The following is a 25,950-nucleotide window of genomic DNA, read 5'->3' as shown; positions in this document are numbered from 1 at the left end:
TGCCCGGCTAATTATATATATATTAGTTGGCCAATTAATTTCTTTCTATTTATAGTAGAGACGGGGTCTCCCTCTTGCTCAGGCTGGTATTGAACTCCTGACCTTGAGCAATCCGCCCACCTCGGCCTCCCAGAGTGCTAGGGATTACAGGCGTGAGCCACCGCGCCCGGCCATGTTTCAGTTTTTAAATAATTTTTAAAAATAGGAAATATATTCATTCCCATGGTTCAAATTGAAAAGTTTTAAAAGCATGAAGGTGGTAAATCTCCTTCCCATCATCAGCCTCCCAGTTCCCCTTCCCACAGATGTTATTACTTCTTACATATTCTTGGAGATATTTTATGCATATGCAAAGATTCCCCCTTTTGCCATACTATATGCCTCAACATAGGTTTCCCAATGAAAATAAGGGCCAAAGAGTATAGTTGTAACCTAAACCAATTTCCTCTACACGGGGATTACCCTGTTAAGTCAAGAACTCAGAATTATGTTCACCCCGTCAACTTGGGAGTTGATCTCCTTAGCTCCCCACTTCTTCACTGTTACCCAGTTTATCATCCCATAAACCTAAACTATGTCACTGGCTGTGATGGTGCTGCTGAGGTCAGAATCAACAGAAGGGGTCAACTTCTACAGTGCTTCTAAGTCTCAACTCACAGGGAAAACCGTCTTTCCTTTCCCAACATAATGATATATTACTCTAAAGTGCATTAATTAGAATACTTGATCCATCAATATTTTTAGAATTACAACGTTCTGACCTGAAAGTACCTTTACACTGCATCATATTAATTCTTAACCTTTTTGAGGGTGGGGGTGGGAATTAATACTGCTATTGAGAAACCAAGGAAAGCTTACTCAAAATAGATCTATATGCTCCTCGTGGACCACAGACATGGTTGCCTATAGACACCAGGTTATTAACACTTAATCTCACTAACAAGCCAAGATCAAGGGATCTGCAGAAGAGGTTGTAACAATGTACATATAAAAAGGGAGATGATGCAAGAATCAATTAGATGCTAGTTAAGAGTTCATTAGTTGCTCGTCTGAGAAAATAACTTGATGGCTACTGAAACACTGTTGTTTTAAAACTCAAGGTAAAATTATTTTAAGAATCTGATTCTATATGTAAAATTCAATGACTAATGAAGGTAAATACAAAATAAAATAACATGTTCTGAATCTTACAAGTGACTGCTATCATTATTATATATAATCTATATACTTATAGGTAATTTTATCTTGATTATTTTGGCAGCATGGACCTTCAATGGAGGGGAGAAAAATTAGAATGAGGTGACAGAATAATCTACTTCACTAAATAATCAAAATAAAAAGACTATGTGCTAATTAACTGAAAATTAACAGGAAACATAAGCTTCCTCAGGAGCCAATTAGGTTGGTGATGGTTTCTTTTCCACTCAGAGAAATGGATGCAAAGATGACACTGTATCTCGGTCAATTTTAATGGAAGAATTTCATATATTTTCCTTCTCAACTGTTTTATCATTCTTTTTACTTAAGAAATTATATATAGGTGTACATGTTTTAAATCAGCTGGATAGTTTGGAAGAATTTATTTACCTTCCAGTTCCTTAAAATGAGTAAGAAAGTGATAGCATAACTCCATGAACTCGGAAATGCTACCACAAAACATAAATATATAAGCCTAAATTCTTCAAATATACATGAATCTAATGTAGCTAATCCCCACCCCCCATGGAACTCTAACACCACTACCAATTTCCATTCCTTTTACAAGGCACTTTTCTTCCTATTATTGAGCTTTTACCTAGAGGTTTTACAGCCTTTCAACTGTTATGCTAAAGATTATCATTAAAAACAAAAAAATGTTTTTTCAGTCATCATGCCTTTTATAGATACCCTCTTTAAATCATAGTGGCATATCTCGTAAGAGATTTCTTATCTCACAGATAAAGAAAAAGCATCTGAATGTCTTTAAGATTTCCAATCTGCTAAACCACACAGCAAGTTTTCTCATTGCTTAGGGGGAAAAAGTTGCACTGCTCTAACATGCTGGCCAGGAACGTGACTCCAGAGCTAACAAACAAATCACGGACACTTTTTCAGAAACATGGTAATAACAGAATAATCCACAATTCATTGGTACATAAGATTTTCATTCTAACAACAACAACAAAAATTTATATGAGACATAAGCAAGACTGAATGTGTTGAAAATACAAGTAATAAGTCATGTAAGTGTTATGTGGTAATATATATGAGACACAATTATGAAATGGAAACCAAACAAACCAAACCAAATAGACTGCTCAACCATAAATTTAGTTGCTAGTTTTTTAAAAAAACTATACGTGTACTTTCAAAAATTCACCCAAAGATGACTTTAAAATTTATTTATAATTTGCTAAGCCTTCTACTAAATACAGCATTTGTTATGAGGCACTGTGAATTTCCATAATGTTGCATTGGTAACTGTAAAAAGTTTATAGGAAAATGAGAGGTTTACAAAGACATACAATTTCTAATTGGTATAAATTGGCAAATTTTATTTAAACCTAATGCAAATAAGACCAGACTGTCCTGTCTCAATTACGGAGTTTTGTCATAATAACACCACCGCTAGGAGTTAGATCGTGGCACTCCCTAAGAGGTAAAAGTGCTTCAGTAAGGGCTCTTTAGGCAATTCCATCCCCAAACCCCACTGGATAGGCTCACTTCCCAGCAATCTTTTGCTGAGCACTATTCTCTCATAAAGATTACAGAGGTCTCAATGTTTTTTTTGTTTGTTTTTTTCAGGTTGGCATGATACAAATGGCAGCAGACAAAAACAATGTTAAAAAAAATAAACCAAATAAAAGGCTGTACACAGAACTTATGTTTATTGCAAACAAACAAAAAAAGAAAGAGAAAGAGAGAGAGAGAGGAAAAGAGTGAAAATGGTCAGAAGCACAACATATACGGTTAAGAATTTAAAAGCATCTTACATTCTGCCCTAATGGCAGCATAATTAATAGCAACAAACGGCCGTCTTGCTGCCTGCCGCAGCCGGAGGGTATTTTTGCAGACCTGACGAGCAAATTTTGTGAAATATGTAGTATGAAGGAAGAAGGCTTGGCGGGTCTTCACTGCAGACTTTGGACTCCCAGTGTTTCGGACTGGCATCCCCTGCATGGCCTGGCGGGAGACATGACTTCTAACACGGGGGTCCTGCAAAATCAGAAACCAACCAACACTTAAAGAATAGAACTTGTCAAAACAAATTAATATTTGCATCGTGCTCAAAGAAAAATATAATTTTAAATCTTCCACTGAAGCATCTATAACTTAGTACCCTATCCCTAAAAAAGAGAATTACAAAGTGTGAAATTTGGGGGCAGGAGGTGGGGAGTAGAGAAGGAAATTGAAAGTAGACCTACCATCTAGCAATCCCACTATTGGCTATATACCCAAAGGAAAAGAAGACTTTTCATCAGAAAGACACCTGCACTCAAAAGTTTACTGCAGCAAAAAATTCACAATTGCAAAAGATGTGGAATCAACCCAAGTGCCCACCAATTCAGGAGTGGATTGATAAAATGTGGTATATGTATAACATGGAATACTACTCAGCCATAAAAAGATGAATTAATACCTTTTGTAACAATCTGGATGGAACTGGAGACCACTCTTCTAAATGAAATATCTCAAGAATGGAGAAACAAACACCACATATACTCACTATTAAACTATAACTAACCCATGAGCACACATGTGCACAGAGGGAAGTAAAATTCAGTGGAAATCAAGCAGGGGGGAGAAGGGAGGAGAAGAGGGACAAAAACCTACCTAATGGGTACAATGAATACTATTTGGGTGATGGGCACAACTATAGCTGGAACTCGAGCATTACAAAAGCAATCCTTGTAACCTAAAACATTTTGTACAGGGAGGCGAGGGCCAGAGGGTATAATACTCTTCTTTTGTATAATAATCCAAAATCACAAGTCACAGTAGTTAAGAAACTGCCAAGGGGGTTAATCCATTTTTGGTTTTGTTGTTGTTGTTTATTTTTTAACATTAAGAAGTCCTGAGATCCAGCTCTGAAAAATAGTAGTAGCCTTATGGTAGACACAGGTGCTTCACATTTTCAATCTATGAGGAGTTCATCAAAATCGTATTTAAACTGTTGTTCACCTCAAGATTGGGTCTATAATTTCTTGCCCCTCCACAATACAATAGCCAGGGGTAGAAAAAATGCTCACTTTTTATTTATTACTTTACACATAATAAGACATATTTTCAATAGTATGTAAAGGTTACAAATTGTTTTCAAAAGCAATTAAAACAAACAATTTGTAAGCTCTCTACTTGTGCTAACACCTCCCACATACATTGTTCTTTTGTCTGAGTGATCTCACAAAACCAATATTCCTGAATACCTAAAAAACCTTGATTTCTCCCTGCCCCGCTCTCCATACCAGCCCTGAATATTGTGTTGCTATGTTTAGCTATACAAACAACTTTGCTCATTTTTAAATTTTTAAAAATTTACTATACTTTTACTTTACTATACTATATTTACTTTACTATATTTCTGTTTCCAAGGAATAATCTAGCCATTGAAAAACATGACATTTCTCAACACTAAAAAGACTACTGCTCATGTACCTCTGTAGTAGGGCTAGGAGATAACTTCTCTTCTTCTGACTGGGTGGGCATTTTCAGGCCTCCATATTTTTTCCAATAAAGCCAACAAATTGCACATAATCTACACTGCATATTAGGTGGGCCCCAAGAATACCACTGGTGCGACTGTGTAGCTAAAGATGGAAGAAAAAATAAGAAAAAAACAAAGAATGCTATATAATTTGTAACATCAGTATAATCAAATATTTAAAATATATTCCAAAGCCATCTTTAGTTCACAATGTTATTATTCTCTCCCCAATTTACAAGCCAAACATGATGGTATATAAACGCATGTTTCAATACTCAGAATTCACTAAACCATTTATTTCTATTATATATCAAGTACCTGTGGCATCTACCTGTTAAGAGAAGCTATTAGGTGAAGCATCCTATATTATGCATTGTGCTGAGGAGTTTTTTGTTAATTAAAATTATTTATTATAATACATACATTTCTTGAAATAAGTTCTCAGAAGGATATTATTACTATTATTAGAGTTTAAAATCTAAATCCAGGTTTCCAAACCTATGGTTCAAAATGTCCCCTCTCCTCAGGGTTTATTTAAGGTGTTCAGTGTTCAGAGAGGCCTCATTGATAGAGTCAGGAATCTAATAAAAACAGGTATCTGTTTCCATTCCTTTATTTTAATCGATAGAAAAATACTTATTTTAATATCTCTCTTTAAAAACAATACGTTTTAAGACTATAAATCCATAACAAGTGAGTAGTACAGCTGATACCACATGCTTAATATGTAGAACTCTGCTGATTTAACACTTTTTGGCTGAGCACTGAAAACCAGTGTTAGTTTTTATTTTGCAGTTTAAACTATTGGCATATGACATTTAAGGTATACCCATGATGGATTCAAAGTTTAAGACAGAACACACTGATGTTGAAATATTAAGTTAATGAGGTACATAAAAATTATAATTCTCTAAATTTGCCTTAAAATATTCTTCCTCTGATCTGTAAGTTACCTTCATCAGATCAAAATTTTCAAAGAGTGCATCAAGGGGTCAACTAACACTTCATGAACTAAAGTTGAAAACAGAGATACCATTATATCCACGACGCCTTTTAGTTATTGGGAATAATACTGTGTACCCATCATGTGTTATTTTTAGAGGATTTCTTGCAAGTAGAATCCTAAAAACCTTTCCTCTTATGACTTAAAACTAATAAAACAACTCAAGCTGTTTTTTATAAACACAAATTTTAAGAATCCTAAATATCAAGCCATGCATCTATTTTAAATTCTGAATATAAAATTATTTATATTAAAATACACATTTTTACTCAAACTAATCATGCCATCATTTTAATAAGTCAATAAATGCCTTTCTCCTTAAATAATTCAAATTCAATTAAAAAGTATCATTTGATAAATAGAAAACACCAAAGTCTATCTTACTATAAAAATCTTATATGTATATTATATTAAGATATATTTTATGAAGATTATTTAGTAATACATGGATCTAAAATAAAAATTATAAAATAAAAATAGTTTATCATGTATGCATAAAAGTGACAGAATAATTATCTAAAGGAATATATGTGAGTATAAGGGGGGTTTTGCACATCAAAAATAAGACAGATTAAGCCACTACCATTGGGATGCAGGATTCTTTTTATTTTCATTTAAATATACATGAACTTCAAAAATCCAAGAATTTCTACTTCAAAGGCATTTATGAGGCTATCCATGTAAAATCTTGACCAAAAGAATCTAATTTTTCACAAATTATTTCCCTTTGTGCTCCTATGTGTAGAAAATGGTTGGACAAATTCCCCATGTACCATTTACATGCCGTCTGCAATCTCTGGCTCATACTTTCCTTGAGATCAGGAGAGAGAATTATGTTTTAGTTTTTACAGCCTTTTCTACTGCCGAAGCCTGTTCTAGTGTACAGAGCAGTGCTGCAAAGCCTTCTCATCCCTGTGTCCTGAAGGCAGTAGGCCATATCTACCCACAAAGAGCTGCTAAGAGCCAAATTCAGCACCAAGTAGACTCCATAAACAGTTTCCTTCCCTCTCCCACCCCAGACCACCTTGAGTGGCAGGAAACACAGATGATACTGTCACCAAGGTCCCATTAAGAAAGTATACTATTGCTTGAGATTTTAAATAAACATATAAAGTATATCAACTACAGTTCATTTCAGTTCATTTCACCAACCCCATCCGACACCCAGGGCAAATATAATACTGCCAACATAGATAAATACACTGGGGTGCCGAGGCCAAAAGCAAACAAATATCATAGAACTGGGCATCCCAAACTGGTGCCATGAAGGGACATGGTCTAAAAGCACAAATAGCTGTTAATCCATATGCAGGTCTTTCCTACAGAATTATTTGGAGCTTTAATTTGCCAAAATATACTGAGATACTCCCAAAGGGGATTTGGTATGTATCACGGGACCCTGGTTTGTGTAAAACTAATAGGACTCTGATCAGTTTAGCAAACGCTGCTATGGAATATCCAACAAACCACAGAAGCAAATCAAGGGAACCCGATGTCTAGCTTTAGTGTATGGGATGCAAGTATTCAGTGAACGGCCCCTGTGCTCTAGACAGAAGGTCAGGGTGGGTATCCACTCATGCTGAGGAGACCTCTGCTCTCTGCGGCATACTGTGCTGACCTCACGCACCTCCCAGAAGCTGCTCAACAACGTCCACTCTAAGGTGCCAGAACCGTTCTCTATGTTCAGCTGACTTTAACTGGCCTCAAAGGAGAAAATGAAGTCTTGCCGGAGAAAACTTACCATAGCAGCTCTCACAGGCTCGCCCTAAAAGGGGATTCGGAGGCTGGAACGTGGCCCCCACGGCTCCATTCACAGCACCAGGCTTGCCATTGCTGGTGGATATTTGGTTGGGATTTGGTTTGCTGCTTTCAATGAAATGTAAAGCGAAGTGATAAAAAATGATTTGTATAATAAGGCAAAAAGATCTATATCACATTACTGAAGTAATTTATCTTAATTAAACATAAATCAACATTTAAAAATGCTTGTTGAAGAAGAAATAAACTGGTAAAAGCAAAGTGTTAAAATGAGCCCAGGCACATTCATCTTTATAAAACAAGGCTGTGTAAAATCCAATCTCTTATAAGAGCCTGACACTTACAAAATAAATATAGCTATATCTCTTCTCTGCAAATACAATTTCCTTAGTATACCCTCTGACACTTTTGAAGGAGACATGTTTTTAAACTTTATCACTTATCATAAATTCTCCTGAAAAAATAAAATAATTGTGGGGGTCAAATAAATTAAACTAAATGCAGTGTGGCTCTGTTTAGAGAAAGCCACCGTCCCATTTCTGCTGCTGGTATGAGAGTTGCTGACTCTACACAATAGCTCTCAGGGAGCTGCACAAAAGCAACATGTTCAGCAGAAATACTGCAGGATTGAACAGGGCCTATCTTTAGCGGTCAGTTAGTATTTCAGGAGCTTCTGGCTGCTCATGATGATTATTTCTTCTACATTTGAATTTTTAAAGGAAGACTACGTACCATTTGAAGTTAGAAAAACCAACGACAGTGCTTTGAGGTTTTTCTAAGAAAATATTTTTTAGAAGGAAAAAAGAGACATTTACCACAAGTCTACATGTAAGTTTCCCAGAGACCAAATCAACAGTCCTCAGAAATACATAGCTCGATCATCTTGGTATTTCCTGTTCCTGTGCAAATGAGGCTAACACTTTTCCCTATCTAGGGTAGGCTACCTCCCCTGCTTAAAAGCCTCGCCCAAGAATACTGCACAGGTACACATAGTATGTACTCAATAAATTCATAATTCATTTAACGTATATTTTTCAACGTCTAATAAACAAAATTCTCTGGCCTCAAGGAACTTCATTCTAGAAGACCTTTTGTGTCTGCTTACCACACAGAAAATGAGTGAAATAAACTGAGAAATTATTTATTAGAAATGAATGCTAAATGCAGATTATATGCTATCTTTCTATGGCTGTTGAAGTAATGAGATGTCACAACTATCAAGACACTTGAAGCCCTTGAGCCACGGACAGTTGGCTCAAGGGCTTCTTTCCTCTTTCTACACTTCCATTCACCAGTCAAACCCTAGAGTGTAAAGATGGTATGACCTGTCTTTCTTTTGGGCATTATTACTACAACTGTCAGGTGACACTCTAACCAAGTGGCAACTTGAAGAAATCATTTAATCTCTGCATACACTGAGGTCTCTATTCTATACTACAGGGTTATTACATCAGCAATGTATTTTGAAGACAAATTGGTTTTTTTTTTTTTTTTTGAGACAGAGTCTTGCTTTGTTGCCCAGGCTAGAGTGAGTGCTGTGGCATCAGCCTAGCTCACAGCAACCTCAAACTCCTGGCCTCAAGCAATCCTCCTGCCTCAGCTTCCCTAGTAGCTGGGACTACAGGCATGCACCACCATGCCCGGCTAATTTTTTCTATATATATTAGTTGGCCAATTAATTTCTTTCTATTTATAATAGAGACAGGGTCTCGCTCTTGCTCAGGCTGGTTTTGAACTCCTGACCTTGAGCAATCCGCCCGCCTCAGCCTCCCAGAGTGCTAGGATTACAGGCGTGAGCTACTGCGCCCGGCCGACAAATTGGTTTTTAAAACACATTTTATTTTTATTTTATTTTATTTTTTTTTTGAGACAGAGTCTCGCTTTGTTGCCTAGGCTAGAGTGAGTGCCATGGCGTCAGCCTAGGTCACAGCAACCTCAAACTCCTGGGCTCAAGCGATCCTTCTGTCTCAGCCTCCCAAGTAGCTGGGACTACAGGCATGAGCCACCATGCCCGGCTAATTTTTTTATATATATTAGTTGGCCTATTAGTTTCTTTCTATTTATAGTAGAGACGGGGTCTCGCTCTTGCTCAGGCTGGTTTCGAACTCCCGACCTCGAGCAATCCACCCACCTCAGCCTCCCAGAGAGCTAGGATTACAGGCATGAGCCACCGCGCCCGGCCTTAAAACACATTTTAAATCAGACAAAATGTTACTCTTCTTATAAAGAGTTTTCAGCTGAAAATGTACAAAATGAAAATTGGTGATTTAGAATGACTTAAGATTTCCAGGAATATTTACTATTTCCTATTTTTAAAACAATCTATTATGTATAGATGGGAAATGATTACCCTTGAAGTCAAATGAATAGCCAGAAATTTCCCAAGCATATAAAAATTTCTAACGTATAACCCAGGGCAAAATATGTGTGTTGAAGCCAGGCAAAGTGGTACATGCCTACAGTCCTAGGTACTCAGGAGGCTAAGGCAGGAGGATCACTTGAGCCCAGGAGTTCAAAGCCAGCCTGATCAACATAGTGAGATCAACATAGTGAGACCTTGTCTCTTAAAAAATAGGAAGATACATTATATAAAATTGCCTTTCCTTTTATCTTCCCTTCATCTGTGCTTCTATCCCTCCTGCCCTCTTGAGAAGCTTACATACTTGATTTTCCTTTCCTGGACCTCTTTATTACCATTTATATAACAAATAGTTCTCCCACTTAAAAAAAATTCTACTATATATACAATTATTATATACCCATCATTAAAATTAAAAAATTAAAACAAACAAAACTCGACTAATTTATCTCAACTTAGCCCTCAAATCTAAGCGTTTCTCTTTCTTTCTCCACTGTCTGTACTTGTGCTCATATGCAGTCCTCATCGCTCCATCAAAGATCACCAAGCGACATCCATGTTGCTAAATTCCCTGGCTATTTTCACCAACATCTGACAGTATTAATCTCTCTCCCTCCTTGAAACACACTTCTCTCTTGGCTTCTGTGATATCATACTCACCTGGCTATCTTTTCTTAGCTATCATACTCTATCTGATCTATAAATACTAGATTTACTCAAGGCTAGCTCAAGGCCCTTTTCTTATTGCTTTCCCTCAGAAACTGTATCTATGGCTTCCAACACAATTAATTTGTATCTCTAGCCCAGACCTTTCCCCTGAGTTTAAGACCAATATATCCAATATATGTTGACAGCATACCGAACATCTCTTTTTGGATAAAGTAGACTCAAAATGCCCTAACCTGATTCTCTGTCATCATTTCTGAGCTTGAGGAACAGCATGGCAATCCACCTAACTGCTAGCCAGAAACCTGGATCAAGCTTGATGCTCCCTCGCATGCCATATAAGACACCACCTCCAAATACTGCGCTATTTCCAGGGCCACTTCTCTAGGTCAAGCTAGTGTCATCTTTCCTCCCCGAGAACTTTCTAACCGGTCTCCCAGTATCTACTCTTATTCCCCCTTCCCCAAACCATCCTCCAAACCATATAGCCAGTGATTGGACAGTGCTAATGTGATCACAACTTTTCTTTTTTTTTTTTTTTTTTTTTTGAGACAGAGTCTCGCTTTGTTGCCCAGGCTAGAGTGAGTGCCGTGGCGTCAGCCTAGCTCACAGCAACCTCAAACTCCTGGGCTCGAGCGATCCTTCTGCCTCAGCCTCCCTGGTAGCTGGGACTACAGGCATGTGCCACCATGCCCGGCTAATTTTTTTTTTTTTTATATATATATCAGTTGGCCAATTGATTTCTTTCTATTTATAGTAGAGACGGGGTCTCGCTCTTGCTCAGGCTGGTTTTGAACTCCTGACCTTGAGCAATCCGCCCGCCTCGGCCTCCCAAGAGCTAGGATTACAGGCGTGAGCCACAGCGCCCGGCCACAACTTTTCTTTATTTAAACTCCACTCAACTGTTCATCGGATGGATAAACTCTTGGCTCTAGTCTACACACCAGTTTCTCATGGTTCACCACTCTCTCTTTTCACACCAGCCACATGGCCTTTCTCTGATCCTCAACTATGCTCTGACCCTTCCCATCTCAGGATCCCATTGGCCTAGAAGCCTCCATTACCTGGTTAATTCTTCTTCTTCCACTTCCTCCACCACCTCGTCCTCCAAAGTACACTCAAACTCACTGTCTCAAGGAATCTTTTCTACGGCGTCAACTGAATCTTTCCCTAGTATAAACTCTCCTAAAAGTTATTCTTTTCCATCACAGTACTCACCACACTGCATGACTTATAGCTATTTACCGTCCATCTCCCCCACACTAGAATGTAAGCTCCAGTGGAGAGCATCCTGGCTTCCAGAACTTTCTACTTCTAGTGCTGAAGAATGCTTTGAATATAGGAGACTGCTGGGTTCAAAAAACGTCAGCATAAAATAATTCTGAATCTATTATTTGTTTATAAAAACATTCTATTTTAGAGTTAATTTGAAAATTCTTCTAAGGGTTCAGTTTCTTATCCAACTCCATTCATTACTCAGTTGTATTATCTTTTATCTATATACATAATTCATACTACTTTCTTAAAAGTATCATTAGAAATTGTCTTGCTCTCTAAAAATCATTCAGTTAGATCAGGAGTTAGAAAAATTTTTTTGTAAAGGACAGATTACAGAAAATATTTTCAGCTTTGTAGGTAATATAATCCTGTCGCAACCACGAATTCTGAATTGTAGTATGAAAGCAGGCTTAGACAATACATAAACAAATGAGCATATCTGTGCTCCAATAATTGTTTTATAAACAATTTTTGTTTATAAAAATAGGTGGTAGGTCAGATTTAATGTGCAGACCATAGTTTACTTAGATCAAGACTCCAAAGTCATCATGAGGCTCAGGAAAATTAATTACCTGGGTTATCTGATTAAAACTTGTTAAATGTACTTTTCCTTTCATGAGGCAAGTACCATACAAGAAAGCTGGTATGCTTGCTTTTGAAAATTTAAGACATATATGAATCATAACAGTATTTTGTTGGGGAGTGGCTCTTTTATAAATTAGTCAAATAAAACATACATTAACAATTTTATAGGAACTAGAAACTACTCTGTAGAAGGGATATTATAGCCCTGCATAAAAATTATGAACCCTATACATTACATGTTTCAAAAATTAAAATTGTCAGCCTTGAGGTAAAAGATTAATATGAAGACAAATATATCTAATTAATTGGTTCACAATTCATTGTCCATGAGGCCTCCTATATATACATAAAAAATGTATTATGTAAAATATCAAAATTCAGTAAATAAAAGGCTAGGTATTAAAAAACTTGTACTTAGCTTAAAGAGTAGAAAATCTTGGAGCAGTACACAGAATTTTATAATAAATTTCATTTTAATCCCAAAAGAATCTAGGGTAGCACTATATACATATGGTGCTAAATAAAATAATTTTTCTTGAATAAATGAAGGCTCAAACCCTGAAGATCTCAGCAAATGGGCATAATTCAATTAAAACAAATGAAAAGTGGCATTGACTTTGACATGACAATGATTTCTAAGCCCAAAGGATAATAATGACAGAATGCTAGACACCTGAAAACTGAAACCTATCCTTTATTTATTAAACATTTACAAAGTAGGATTCTAATTATGATCAGAACCAAGAAAACAATATTAAATCCTCAACCAAATAAACAACAAATCTCAAAGGGCAATGTGTAGTACGCAAATGAAATTGATTCTATAAGGTAGATGTTTCAAAACTTGCTAGCTTTCTGAAACACATTTGCTATAATACAGTTTCATAGGATAATTTTCTGACACTTTCCCTGAAGCTCTGATAGAAGTACAGCCCCATGGCATTGTTCTTCTAGTCCTTTAATTTGTCTACTTGAGGTTTCTTATACGAGGACCTTTTTCTTTCCCCTTCCCCTCACCCCACCGAGACAGGATCTTGCTCTGTCACCTGGATAGAGTGCACTGGTGCCATCATAGCTCACTGCAACCTCAAACTCCAGGGCTCAAGTGATCATCCTGCCTTTTTCAGAGTAGCTGGGACTACAGGCCTAGGTCACAATGCACAGCTAATTTTTCTATTTTTAGTAGAGACAGGGTCTCACTCTTGCTGAGGCTGGTCTCGAACTACTAAGCTAAAGCAATCCTTCTGCCTTGGCCTCCCAGAGTGCTAGGATTACAGGTGTAAGCAACTGCACCTGGCCCTCTTTCTTTTCTAAAAAGAAAAAATCCTTGTAGTGGCATAATAGAAAGCAAGTCTTGTGCTTTGCAGAGGAAGAAAGATAAACAAAAAAATTCAAATTTGGCTGAAACTGGAAAAAAAATGACATGTTTGTAATGACAGGTTTAAGACTGACAAATAGTTTAGTTTAAAAGATTTCAATTACTTACTAAGTTGGGATATATACTTGTTTCAGTTTACTCTCAGCTTCTGCTGCTTTTAGACGTTTCTAATTCAAAAGATGGAAAGAATATTTTACATGCAATGCCTAATAATTATTACCACTTCATTGTCTTAAAAATTCACAATAAATATTAAAGCATAATTTTAAAATTGCCATTTTAAGACAAGCTTTTCTTACATATACATATTCTTAAACTGTTGTAACTTCTAAGAAAGATCACTAGTTTCTGAGGAATAGAACTATAGTATTAATAACATTTTAGACATAGATTTAAAAAAATGTAGAAATCAGCGACTTCATTTCCTATTCCACCATGAGTGAATAAAACTTTTAAAATAACCATTTTTACTTTTCAAATTTAGCTTCTACTTTATTTATTTATTTATTTTTTTGAGACACAGTCTCGCTTTGTTGTCCTGGCTACAGTGAGTGCCGTGGCTTCAGCCTAGCTCACAGCAACCTCAAACTCCTAGGCTCAAGCAATCCTGCTGCCTCAGCCTCCCGAGTAGCTGGGACTACAGGCATGCGCCACCACGCCCGGCTAATTTTATATATATATATTTTAGTTGGCAAATTAATTTCTTTGTATTTATAGTAGAGACAGGGTCTCGCTCTTGCTCAGGCTGGTTTCAAACTCCTGACCTCGAGCAATCTGCCCATCTCGGCCTCCCAGAGTGCTAGGATTACAGGCGTGAGCCACCATGCCCGGCCTACTTTATTTCTTAATTGCCTTTCTGGAAGAGAAAAACTACATGATCTTGCTTTTAGAAAAATATTCAGAGATGATTTGTTTCCAAAATCCATGCAACAGAAAGAGTTTATAACTATTCTAAGTACAATTAAATAAGCATTTACCCTCAAATATTGGGAGATATGCAATAAACTTTAAATCTTCACTGAACTCTTATAAGATTTTACTGTAACCAGTTATGAGCCAAATGTAGGGAAAAGAATGGGAAGGAGATTATATAATTAAAACCAGACACTGATTAGCACAATAACAAAGGCAAATTGGGAAAGAAAATAACATATGGTCAGTGTCCAAAATTAAGACAAATTAGAATATAAGGTTATCCTCCATTTTCCCAATGAGGAGAAAACAAAAATACTTAGGGGGACAACTTGAAACTTTTAGAACAGAGCTGAAATTTTTGGAAAGAATATTATCAAATTTTCAACCACCCTCAATGCCATCATCTCTACCAACTTTAGAGACTATTTTGATTCAAATAACACAGGTTTCCAACCTATATGGTCTTCATTTCTATCTAAGTTGTTTAAAATAGGCACTTTTTGAATTATATATGATGTTGACACTGGAAATTTTTCAACAAGCCATGAGTATCTATTCACTAATTCATGACCTCAACAACTCACTTTTTAAAGTGATTCTTAAAATGTACTTTTACAGCATTTAACACTCGCCACTGTGCAAACTACATACCTAGGAAAAATAATGTCTGTGTTAAATATATTTGCCTTTCTTTATAGTTCTGACATGTGACTATAAGAATATAAAACAAGTACTGACTGAGGTCATTTCAGGAAAATGTACTTTCCCTGAAAGGTATAATTATTATTCAAAATAAGTAACTGAGAGAGTTACCTGAACTTAGGGCATTTGAGAAAGATTCAAAACTTAAATCATTTCCTATTTTTAGAAATAATTTGAGAAAAAAACTTAATGTGTAGTACTAAAACATCAAACGATCAAGACTGACTACTACAGTTAAGGTCAGGGGATATATTCACACAAACGTTATTTAAAGAAGTTTCAGAAGGTTTTTTAAAATACCTCAATGGCATTGGTCTAAAATTTCAATTCTTCATAAAAATAACTTGATCAAGAAGTTTGTGCTAGCATCACATCTTTGGCAATATCCATCAACTATACTCACAAACAGATAAAATACCAGTCACATACAAAGAAAATAATGCCTCTCCAGTGGTATCTTTCGCTGTTATCTTTCCAAAATGTTTATCATAATGAATGCTGAAGCTAAGGAAATACTAAGACTAAAAAAATAATAACCTAAAGATATGAAGTCATATAGTTTAAACGTCTAGAAAATGTGAGGCAAACAAAGCAAATTTAAAATTAGTATACTGCTAAGAAACATCAAAATGTAAGGTTCATTTTAATGTAATCATACTGGTAGTATTATGAGAAAATTACCTGCTGCACATATCTGTCAGTAGTTTTCCACATGTAATAATATTCAATGATGCTAGTCAATGATTTCCAAGGGAGCTGAAAAAATATGAACATAACACATACTATATGTTAACATACAGTAACATGATAATGAAAACAGGCTATTAATACTATAGAAAGTACTATCCTTTAAAACCATTTCTGTAAAAAATGAAGGAAATAGCCACATAGAAGATTCATTCTAGAAGAAATGTTTGAGAAAATTTAAATTAATTCTTAGCAAAAGGTACCCCAAACAAGTTATATTCAGTAAGAGACTCTAATACAACGTATCTCATTTCTCACCTCCCATTTTATTATAAATTATAAACATTATGACTGATAATATTTCATGTCTTACTTGGGAAAGATCTCAGTTTACAGGTAGGGGCTATAGCACAGTATTAGAAATTATATTTAAATAGCTTTGGCCTGAGTTACTTTAACTTCTAAATATGTCAGCTGCAACTGGGTGTTATTTGGTCTCTGGCATATTTCTCATTCTTTTCAAAATTACTCTTTTTTGACCTATTCTGTTGTAAATAAAATAAAAACCTAAATCTCTAAATAAGAACATAGCCAAGTGTGCGTCCTATTACAAAAATAGGACGCTTGCCTTTGCTGTTTTCCATCAATATTCACAAATAGCCAAATGAGCTCTGGCTCATGAGACTCACGACCAAAGAATATACACATTTAGGATGTCCCCATGTAAAGGGGGATGCTTAGTCATCCAAGATGCTAATGAGGGCAGCTCAAACTGTCATGATGATACAAATGACTGATAACACAATCTTTTAGTTGTCACACCCTTCACTCTGACTCCATCTAGCTTGTCCTAATGGACTATAAGGGAGTTAAAACAGTACTGTTGAGACTCATTGCATCTAGGTGTCTGCCTGTGACCCACATGAATAACATCCATGTCATTCCTATCACCTCCCCATTTAACTCACACTTGTTTGGTCTGAAGAGAAAACAGATGGACTTTAGAGAAAGGGATTTTTTTTTTAAGTTTAATTGGGTAGCAATTCCAACAGTAGTTACAAATGTGGTCTCCTTGCAGGACTAGATTGGAACAACCACTGGCATCTGGATTGCAGCTAAAACAAAAGTTTTCTCAAATCCAATGTGTTCATCTAATGGAGTTGAAAGTGTCTGAAAGATGGTGTAAAGAGCCTTCAGTAAGACCTCATAGGACAGTCATGGCATAGTCCCCTAGGGCTCTTAGGCAAGCTAAGAGCTCCTATCATCATTCTTCTTTTGAGAAATAAGCCTGGCATGCATTTACCTAGAAGCCTGAGAAAGGGAAGCAAAGTGACCATGTAACATTAATTTCATCATGAACCGTATTTTATCTTATCCATAGCCCAAATCGGCTGTGTGTAGCACCATGACTCTCTTATTAAAGGGAAGTGGTAGGTCATGAAGGCACAAGTCACATGTCCCAGTGTGTCCACTCCTGATGCAGTATTTTATTTCTCCCCTCAACTCTCATTTTTGGCTTCCTGGGAGGGGAGTTTCCCAAACTTACAGAAGTTCCCTGATATAACCAATGAAGAGGAGAAAATCTGAATGTGGCAGATGACTTTGCCTGTGATACTGGCACCAAGTAGAATTATATACTGTTGCAGCAATTCAGCCCCATGCAGGAGTGGCTCTGAAGCATAGTGAAGAAGGGAGATCTCTTTGGAGGGCAGAACATTAAGGTGAACGTCTGGTTTACTACTTTGAGTGGAAGGAGAGATGGCTTCTTTCAATTATAATGAAAAGCATTGTAGCCAATATAAAATTGGTAAGAAATAGAACAGTGTTCTAGGAACAGACCTTAGATATGTAGGCACTGACTGACAAGACTCAAGGTAGAGCAGGAACTAAGCAAAACTGGTGGTGGAGGCAGCAGATGCTGTAATGGGCTGTCTGCTAGAATGGTGCCATCAAAGGATTGGCACCATTCCGATGCACTCTTGGCGTCACCGTTCCTGGCTGTGGAGCATCTAAACCTGGATTCATGGCCCTCTTGGAGGTCCCATTAGCCTTCTAATACCCTGTGATAAATTTCATCCTGTTTAAACTAATTCAGTCAAATGGATTCTGTTGTCTCCAAATATGGGCCTGCTAACTCTCCTTTCTTTCTATCTAGTTTACTTTCTTATACTGCAACAGCTGGAAAGCCAAACATTGTATTTCTATGAGTCCCTTGTGATTTATCTCTGTACTCAGATGTATGTGTATAAGACCTACATTCAGAACTGTGTTAAGCAGGGATAGAAAGGATAGTGCACAAGGCATCCATTTTGCAGGAGTAAAGCTAGGAGGCTGAGAATGGTTCTGAAGCCAAAAGCTCTGACACAGGCTCTCTGAGGTACAGGGGCTGCTGAGGTTGGGACAGGAACACTGGGGTGGGGGGTACCTTTCAACATTCCAGGCCCCATAGTAAGCATATGTAAGAATTTGAAGTCTGTGGTTGTTTGGATCACCTCCAATTCATCCTGTTGGTGAGGGAGGGATCAACCACCCAAACAGTACATGATGGCTAAACACACAGCACATAACACAGGGCACCTGGAACCAAACAGATGAGATTGAAAGCAGTTTACTAGTCACATTAACTCACAGCTCAGGAGAAGAGGACACTGCACACCATGCAGGGCCACAAGGCAGTTACACTTGGGAACAGAGTGAAGCAGTAAGTAGGGGTGTGAATGTAAGGCTTAGTAATAACAACAAGAGGGTAAGGTGTTCCTTGGTTCCTGCAGAAGATTCTCACTGGAGGATATGACTGGCTTGTTTGCATAATTCTGCAGAATGGCAGGAAAGTGCAACTCACTAGGCTGAGGACTGGCTGAAGTGCTAGGGGAACTAACCAGGTAGGAAAACTGTTCTGTTGGATAGAGGACAAACCTGTCAAGAGCATGGGAACTCCAAATGCCCATCAATTCATGAGTGGATTAATAAAATGTGGTATATGTATACCATGGAGTACTACTCAGCTTTAAGAAACAATGGTGATATAGCACCTCTTGTATATTCCTGGATAAAGCTGGAACCCATTCTACTAAGTGAAGTATCTCAAGAATGGAAAAACCAGCACCACATGTACTCACCAGCAAATTGGTATTAACGGATCAACACCTAAGTGGACATATATAGGAGTAACACTTATCGGGTGTTGGGAGGGTGGTGGTGGTGGGGGACGGGATAGGTGTATACAACCACAACTAGTAAGATGTGCAATGTTTGGGGGATGGACATGCTTGAAGCTCTTACTCGAGGGGGGAGGGGGGCATGGACAATATAAGTAACCTTAACACTTGTACCCCCATGATACGCTAAAATAAAAATAAAAATAAATTAATTAACTTTTAAAAAAAGAGCATGGGAACTCATAGACTCTGGAGGAGCTGTGAGGCTCAAAAAGGTCACGGCAGCACAAGAAATTTTAGGCCTTCCTATAGCATAACTAGAACAATAAAATCCAAACCTGGTACAACTTAATAACTAGATGGACTCAATATCCCACACTAATGGCTTATAAAAAGACATGACATGCTCATTGCAGAGTATAAATACTATTTAACTCAGTCTCTGTTGTTTACACAAGATATTCTACATTTGCTCAAAAATATAAGGCATATAAAAATGCAAGAAAATAATAACTTTGTCAAGAAATAAAGTAGTCAACAGACCCAGACCCCAGTATGGCCCCAAATGTTGGAAATATCAGACAGAAACTTTAAAATAATTATGATTAATATATTAAAGGAGTTAACTGAAAAGGTAGATAGCATGCATGAATACATGGGAAATCGCTACAGAGATTAAAAAAAGCACAAAATATAATGTTAGAGCTGGGCACTGTGGCACAAGTGTGTAATCCCAGCTATTCAGGAGGCTGAGGTGAGAGGATTGCTTGAGTCCAGGAGTTCGAAGCTATAGTGCACTATGAACAACTATCAATAGCTGCTGCACTTTACCCTGGACAACAGAGCAAGACACCATCTCTATTCTCTAAAAATAAAACAAATATATATATGTATGTGTGTATGTATGTGTGTGTGTGTGTATAAGAAAAATATGCTATCATATTTGAAGAATTCCTTTAAAGAATTCATCAGTATACTGGATACAGCAAGATTCAGTGTGCTAGAAGATTATAAAGCCTAAAACACAAACAAAAAAATGAGTGAAAAGAAATAGGAGCATCCATGAACTGGAGGACAATATTAAATGATCTAAAAATGTATAATTGGAGTCCTGTAAGGATAGACAAGAGAAGGGAAAATATTTAAGAGCTGGGCATGATGGCTCATGCCTATAATCCCAGCAACAAGTGATGCTGAGGTATAAGGATCGCTTGAGGCTAGGAGGTCAAGACCAGCACAGGTAACAAAGCAAAACATAGTCTCTAAGAAAGAAGGGAAGAAGAAGAAGGAAGAAGGAGGAAGAAGGAAGGGAGAAGGAAGAAGGAAAGAGGAAAAAGGAAGTAGAATGAAGGATATTTAAAAGGAAAAAATGACTAAGAATTATTCAAACTTAATGAAAAACGACAAAGTAAAGTTCTAGAAAGCTCAGAGAACTACAAGTAGAGTAATTACAAAGAAAGACATACTAGGACACATTGTAGAAATAAAACTGCTAAAAACTAAAAGTAAAGAGAAAATCTTAAAGACAAAGAAAAAGAAACATTACATAAGAGTAACTTCTCATCAGAAGTATGCCAGATAGACATCTTCAGAGTACTGCAAGTGAAAAGGAAAAACGTGAATTTTACAAAAAATGTAGTATCTTTTTAAAAGGAGCAGTAAGGGTTTTCAAACAAATAAAGCTGAATTCATTGTCAGTTTTACTACCGATAAGTGTTTATATTGGAAGAAAAGTTTCAGATAAATGATCTAAGCTTCAATCTTAAGAAGATACTGGGAAAAGAAAAAGCAATTAAGTCCAAAGTAATGTGAAGGGAGGAAATAATAAAGACACAAGCAGAAATCAATGAAACAGAAAATAGAGAAAAGTCAATCAAACCAAAAGTTGTTTACTGCAAAGTTCAATAAAATTGATAATTCCTACCCAGACTGATAGGACAAAAAGAGAGAAAACACAAATTATCAGTATTAGGACTGAGAGAATGGAGATAACTACAGACCCATTCCATAGACCTTAAAAGGATAATATGAGAATATTGTAAACTTTTATTATGAACAACTTTGTAATAATAATAAAAGAGACAAGATAAAATGGACAAATTCTCTGAAAGACACAAAGTACCAAAGTTTGGTACCAAACCTTCTACACAAGAAGAAAAGAGGTAAAAATATAAAATCTATATCTATTAAATAAAATGACTTCACAGTTTTTAAAGCTTTCCAACAAAAGAGATGACCTCACTCGAGAATTCTGGCAAACACTTAAGGAATAGTAAGTCTACACAGTTTCAAAAAACAGAACAAAAGAGAACAATTCCCAACTCATTCTAAGAAGCCAGCATTGATCTGAAATGAAACCAAAGATATTACAAGGAAAGAAAACTAAAGATCAATATTCATCATTAACACAGATGCACATCTATACAATTTTCCTCAATTTAAAAAGATAAATGAAAAATGGATGCAAAAATCCTGAACAAAATATCGACAAATCAAATCCAGCACTGTATTAATTTTGAAATGCCCATAATAAAATATAGATTTCAGGCTGGGCGCAGTGTCTCACGCCTATAATCCTAGCACTCTGGGAGGCCGAGGCGGGTGAATCGCTCGAGATCCGGAGTTCGAAACCAGCCTGGGCAAGAGCGAGACCCCGTCTCTACTATAAATACAAAGAAATTAATTGGCCAACTAAAAATATATATAAAACATTAGCCATACATAAAATACATCTTTAAAAATTCCATATCCGTTCATGACAAAGGCTTTCAGAAAATGAGAATAGAGGAGAATTTGCTCAAGTCAATAAAAGGTATATTAAAAAAAAACCATACGTTCTCACCAAGATTTATTGTTAAAATAAAAAAAAAAAAAAAAAAAAAAAAAACCATACAGCTGATCTCACACATAAGTGAAAGAATGAATAATTTCTTCCTAAGATCAGGAATAAGGAAAGGATGTTGCCTTATCACTTCTTTTCACCACTGAACTGGAGATCTTAGCCAGTGCAATAAGGCAAGAAAAAGAAATATTAATAAAAGGCACACAGATAGGAAATTAAAAACAAACTGTCTTTATATGCTGCTAGCATAATCATCTATGTAGAAAGTCCCAAAGAATCTACAAAAAAAACCTACTATGACTACTGCATGAGGTTGAAAAGGCTACAGAATACCAGGTAAATATATAAAAGCTGCAGATTGGAAGAAAATGTGATTAAAAAAACCTTGAATCCAAGATATACAAAGAGCTCTCACAATCAAATAAGTAAATAAACCAATTTTAAAATGGGCAAATGATATGCACACATATTTTACACCAAGTTCAATATCATTAGTCATTAGGGAAAATACAAATTAAAACTACAATGAGATGTTACTATAAACCTATTTGAATGGCTTTTAATTTTTTAGATTGATTGATTGATTGATTGATTGATTTATGAGACAGAGTCTGTCACTCTTGTTGCCCTGGCTAGAGTGCTGTGGCATCAGCCTAGCTCACAGCAACCTCCAACTCCTAGACTCAAGTGATCCTCCTGCCTCAGCCTCCCGAGTATCTGGGACTACAGGCATGCGCCACCATGCCCGGCTAATTTAATTTCTTTCTACTTTTAGTAGAGATGGGGTCTCGCTCTTCTTCAGGCTGGTCTCAAACTCCTGAGCTGAAACGATCCACCTACCTCAGCCTTCCAGAGTGTTAAGATTACAGGCATGAGCCACCGGGCCCGGCCTGAATGACTTTTTAAAAATGACAATAACAAGTGCTAGTGAGGATGTGAAGCAACTGAAACAGTCATATTTTGCTAGGTGGAATGCAAAATGGTACAGCCACTTTGGAAAACAGTTTGTCAGGATTCGACCAGAGAAACAGGACCACTAAGACATATTAATTTATTTACTTGCTTTTTATCTTTGTTTTTAATGAAGAATTTGTTACAAGGATTTAACCTCATGTAATCATAGAAGCTAATTAAACATTCTCTGTAAGGCTGTCTTTGCACCTGATGCTAGAGCTTAGAATGCACAAGGCAAGCAGTCGGAGGGGAAGCAACCTCACTGCTATTGTTCACTCAAGAGAAATAAAAACTTATGTTCATTCTAAAACCAGGATGCAAAGGTTTACAGCAACTTTATCTATAATCACCAAAAACCAGACACAACTTAAATGTCCTTCAATAGGTGAATGAATAAACAAACTGTGGTATATTTCACACAATGGAACACTATTAAGTAATGAAAATGAACTGATACATGCAACAACACTGATGAATACCAAACACATATAACGTGAAAGAAGCCAAAATAAAAAGGTTATACATTACTACATGATTTTACTTATATGACATTCAAAAAAAGCAAAACTATAGGTATGGAGAATAAATCAATGGTTGCCAGGGGTTAAGGCTGGGATAGAGATTGACTATAAAGGGAGAGACCTTAGGGGGAGGGATAAAGAAACTGCATTGTATCTTGATTGTGGTGATGGTTGCACAAGTATACATTTGCAAAAACTCATAAAACTATATACCACAAAGAGTGAATTTAACTGTGTATAAATTAAAAAATAAGTTGAATTAAACTTCTGGAATAACGCTATCGCTGAACATCATACATAAAAATATATGTACTGAATATATACTCAATTTGTTTTTAAATATACAAACTCATAATGTATATTCGCATAAGATAACCAGTATATAGGAAGTAGAAAATAACTGATTATTTTGGGGTAGTGAGATGAAACAACTTTAAAAACTGGCCATTATAATATAGTTGCTCAGTGCTGAGGAAAAGGTCAAGTATTAGAGAGGAGGAGGCCCAGGACAGTTTTTGTTGCATACAGACACCAGATAATTTCTAATAGAACACTTTTTAAAAATTCATGTCATAATATCTACGAGCAATATAGTACCCCAACAACACCATATGGTTGGGACAGAATTATAGGAAATATAATTATATGTATTTTGTTTTCTATTATAGTAGGTTTATATACTACTTTTATAAGTATGGGGGGAAGGGAGGGGATAATAAGTTTAAAAACACCCACTACTGCATAAAACACAAAACTTTTTGCCAGTTAACATCCTGACATTCTATCTTAAGTTTTTTGACAATGGTGGCCAAGTGCAGTCTCTAAAGTACAACAAATCTAATGTGAATTGGCTCATGAACAAGTATCCTAACCACGTTCTAGGGAACAGTCTGCAGAGTTAAAATCCACATTTCGGCTAGGCTTGGTGGCTCACACCTGTAATCTTAGCACTTCGGGATGCCGAGGAAGGAGGACTGCTTGAGCCCAGGAGTTTGAGACCAGCCTGGACAACAGTGAGATTCCATCTCTACAAAAAAATAAAAAAATTAAGCCAGGCCTGGTGGTACGTGCCTGTAGTCCCAAATACTTGGGAGACTGAGGCAGGAGGATCACTCGAGCCCAGCAACTGGAAGCTGCCGTGAGTTATGATGATGCCACTGCATTCTACACAGGCAGCAGGGTGAGACTGTCTCAAAATATAATAATAATAAAATAAATAAAATGAAATCCACATTTCCCAGACTCCTTTGAATTTAAGATTCTGGACATAATCTAGGCTGCACCATAGATACATGGGGAGGAGAGACAGATTTGGTACTTAGGTAGAGTGGCAGCATCCCAATTCGGCAGTTAGGTTTCTAATCACAGTGGGGATGGCAATATCCTTTGTTGGCCCGTGCTGAAATGTGACTCTGGAGTAATTCTTGGAAGCCCAGCCTAAAATCTGTTTTTCACATTCCCTAGTACTCAATGTTTCAATAAGCCGTCTACCCAAACAAGCTAGAGTAGAACAAAAGACAAACCTTAGTACAGATTTATAAGAATTATCTTAGATCACGAAGGTTAACAACAACAAAAAAGCAATAACAGTATTATTACTGTTATATTCATTTTCATACAGTAATTTACCTCATACCAATGTCAACCCCTACATCCCAGTATATTGCACCAGCCTAGCAGTCACAGCTATCTCTCCAGTCCTGTAAGTGCCCACGAATGCTGTCTGCCAATTCCATGCCTCAGTTTATACTTTGCCATCTGCTGTTTTCTCCCTTTCCCAGAGATCTAGCTAAAATGTCAGTTAACTCTGCGAAGCCTCTCCCAATCTGACTGGCACAACTAATTCTTCCCAACACTCCCATAATACTGTCCACTGACAGAATTAATTACATTATTATTTTATATGGGTGTACTGCCTTCCAATCTCTTGATTTTTACTATGAACTAATTCCCTGAAGTATAGACCACATTAAATTTCAGTTGCATGCCTACTGCCTACTTGAGGGCCTGACATGTTTCAGGTGCTCAATAAACATCACCAGAACAGCAAACGAGAGTGTCACACTCAGTGTAGGGGAAAGTAGTTTCAATTTAGTGTTTCATGTCTTCTACTCCTTTATCAGACTTGCAGATTTTGGTCTTTAAGGTTTCGTTCTTACAATTTCTATGTAGTGATACAGCTCTATTATACTAATAACTGTTACATTAATAACTTTTACGGTTATGTTATTCTGACCATCTGAAGCTAAATATCACCAAGGCATTTTAAACTCTCAGCTGTGCATCATACAAATTTAAATTATGGCATATAACAACTTGGGTATGAATGAAGCTTCACCAGAAGAACAAATATCAGTGACACTAAGCTTTAATTACTGTGTTTGGAGTTTAATGTATTAACATATATTGATAAGTAATAATTTTTGCCAAAAATAATTCCAAAAAAATGCAAAAACATTA

General features: G+C 36.6%; 1 protein-coding gene across 5 annotated transcripts in view; it reads right to left on the bottom strand.

The window, feature by feature from the left end:
- The window catches only part of MTA3 (metastasis associated 1 family member 3), a 174,028-nt gene that overhangs the window by 31,015 nt on the left and 117,063 nt on the right, over window positions 1–25,950 (bottom strand). For 4 of the 5 annotated variants that reach the window (XR_012918547.1, XM_012756600.3, XM_076000706.1 and 1 more), the window contains 5 exons: window positions 16,010–16,084; window positions 13,820–13,878; window positions 7,429–7,553; window positions 4,636–4,787; window positions 2,973–3,195 (listed from right to left, as the gene is read on the bottom strand). Coding sequence is in view for 4 of the 5 variants with exons in the window: in XM_012756600.3 (XP_012612054.1) it covers window positions 2,973–3,195; window positions 4,636–4,787; window positions 7,429–7,553; window positions 13,820–13,878; window positions 16,010–16,084 (634 nt within the window). In the remaining variant the exon portion in view is untranslated. The remainder of the gene's footprint in view (window positions 1–2,972; window positions 3,196–4,635; window positions 4,788–7,428; window positions 7,554–13,819; window positions 13,879–16,009; window positions 16,085–25,950) is intronic. The other variant, XM_020288595.2, reaches the window with a different exon arrangement.

Source organism: Microcebus murinus, chromosome 3 (genome assembly GCF_040939455.1).
Source record: "Microcebus murinus isolate Inina chromosome 3, M.murinus_Inina_mat1.0, whole genome shotgun sequence".
NCBI lineage: Eukaryota > Metazoa > Chordata > Mammalia > Primates > Cheirogaleidae > Microcebus > Microcebus murinus.
Note: the sequence above shows the minus strand (reverse complement) of the source record. Positions and strands in the feature narration are given on the sequence as shown.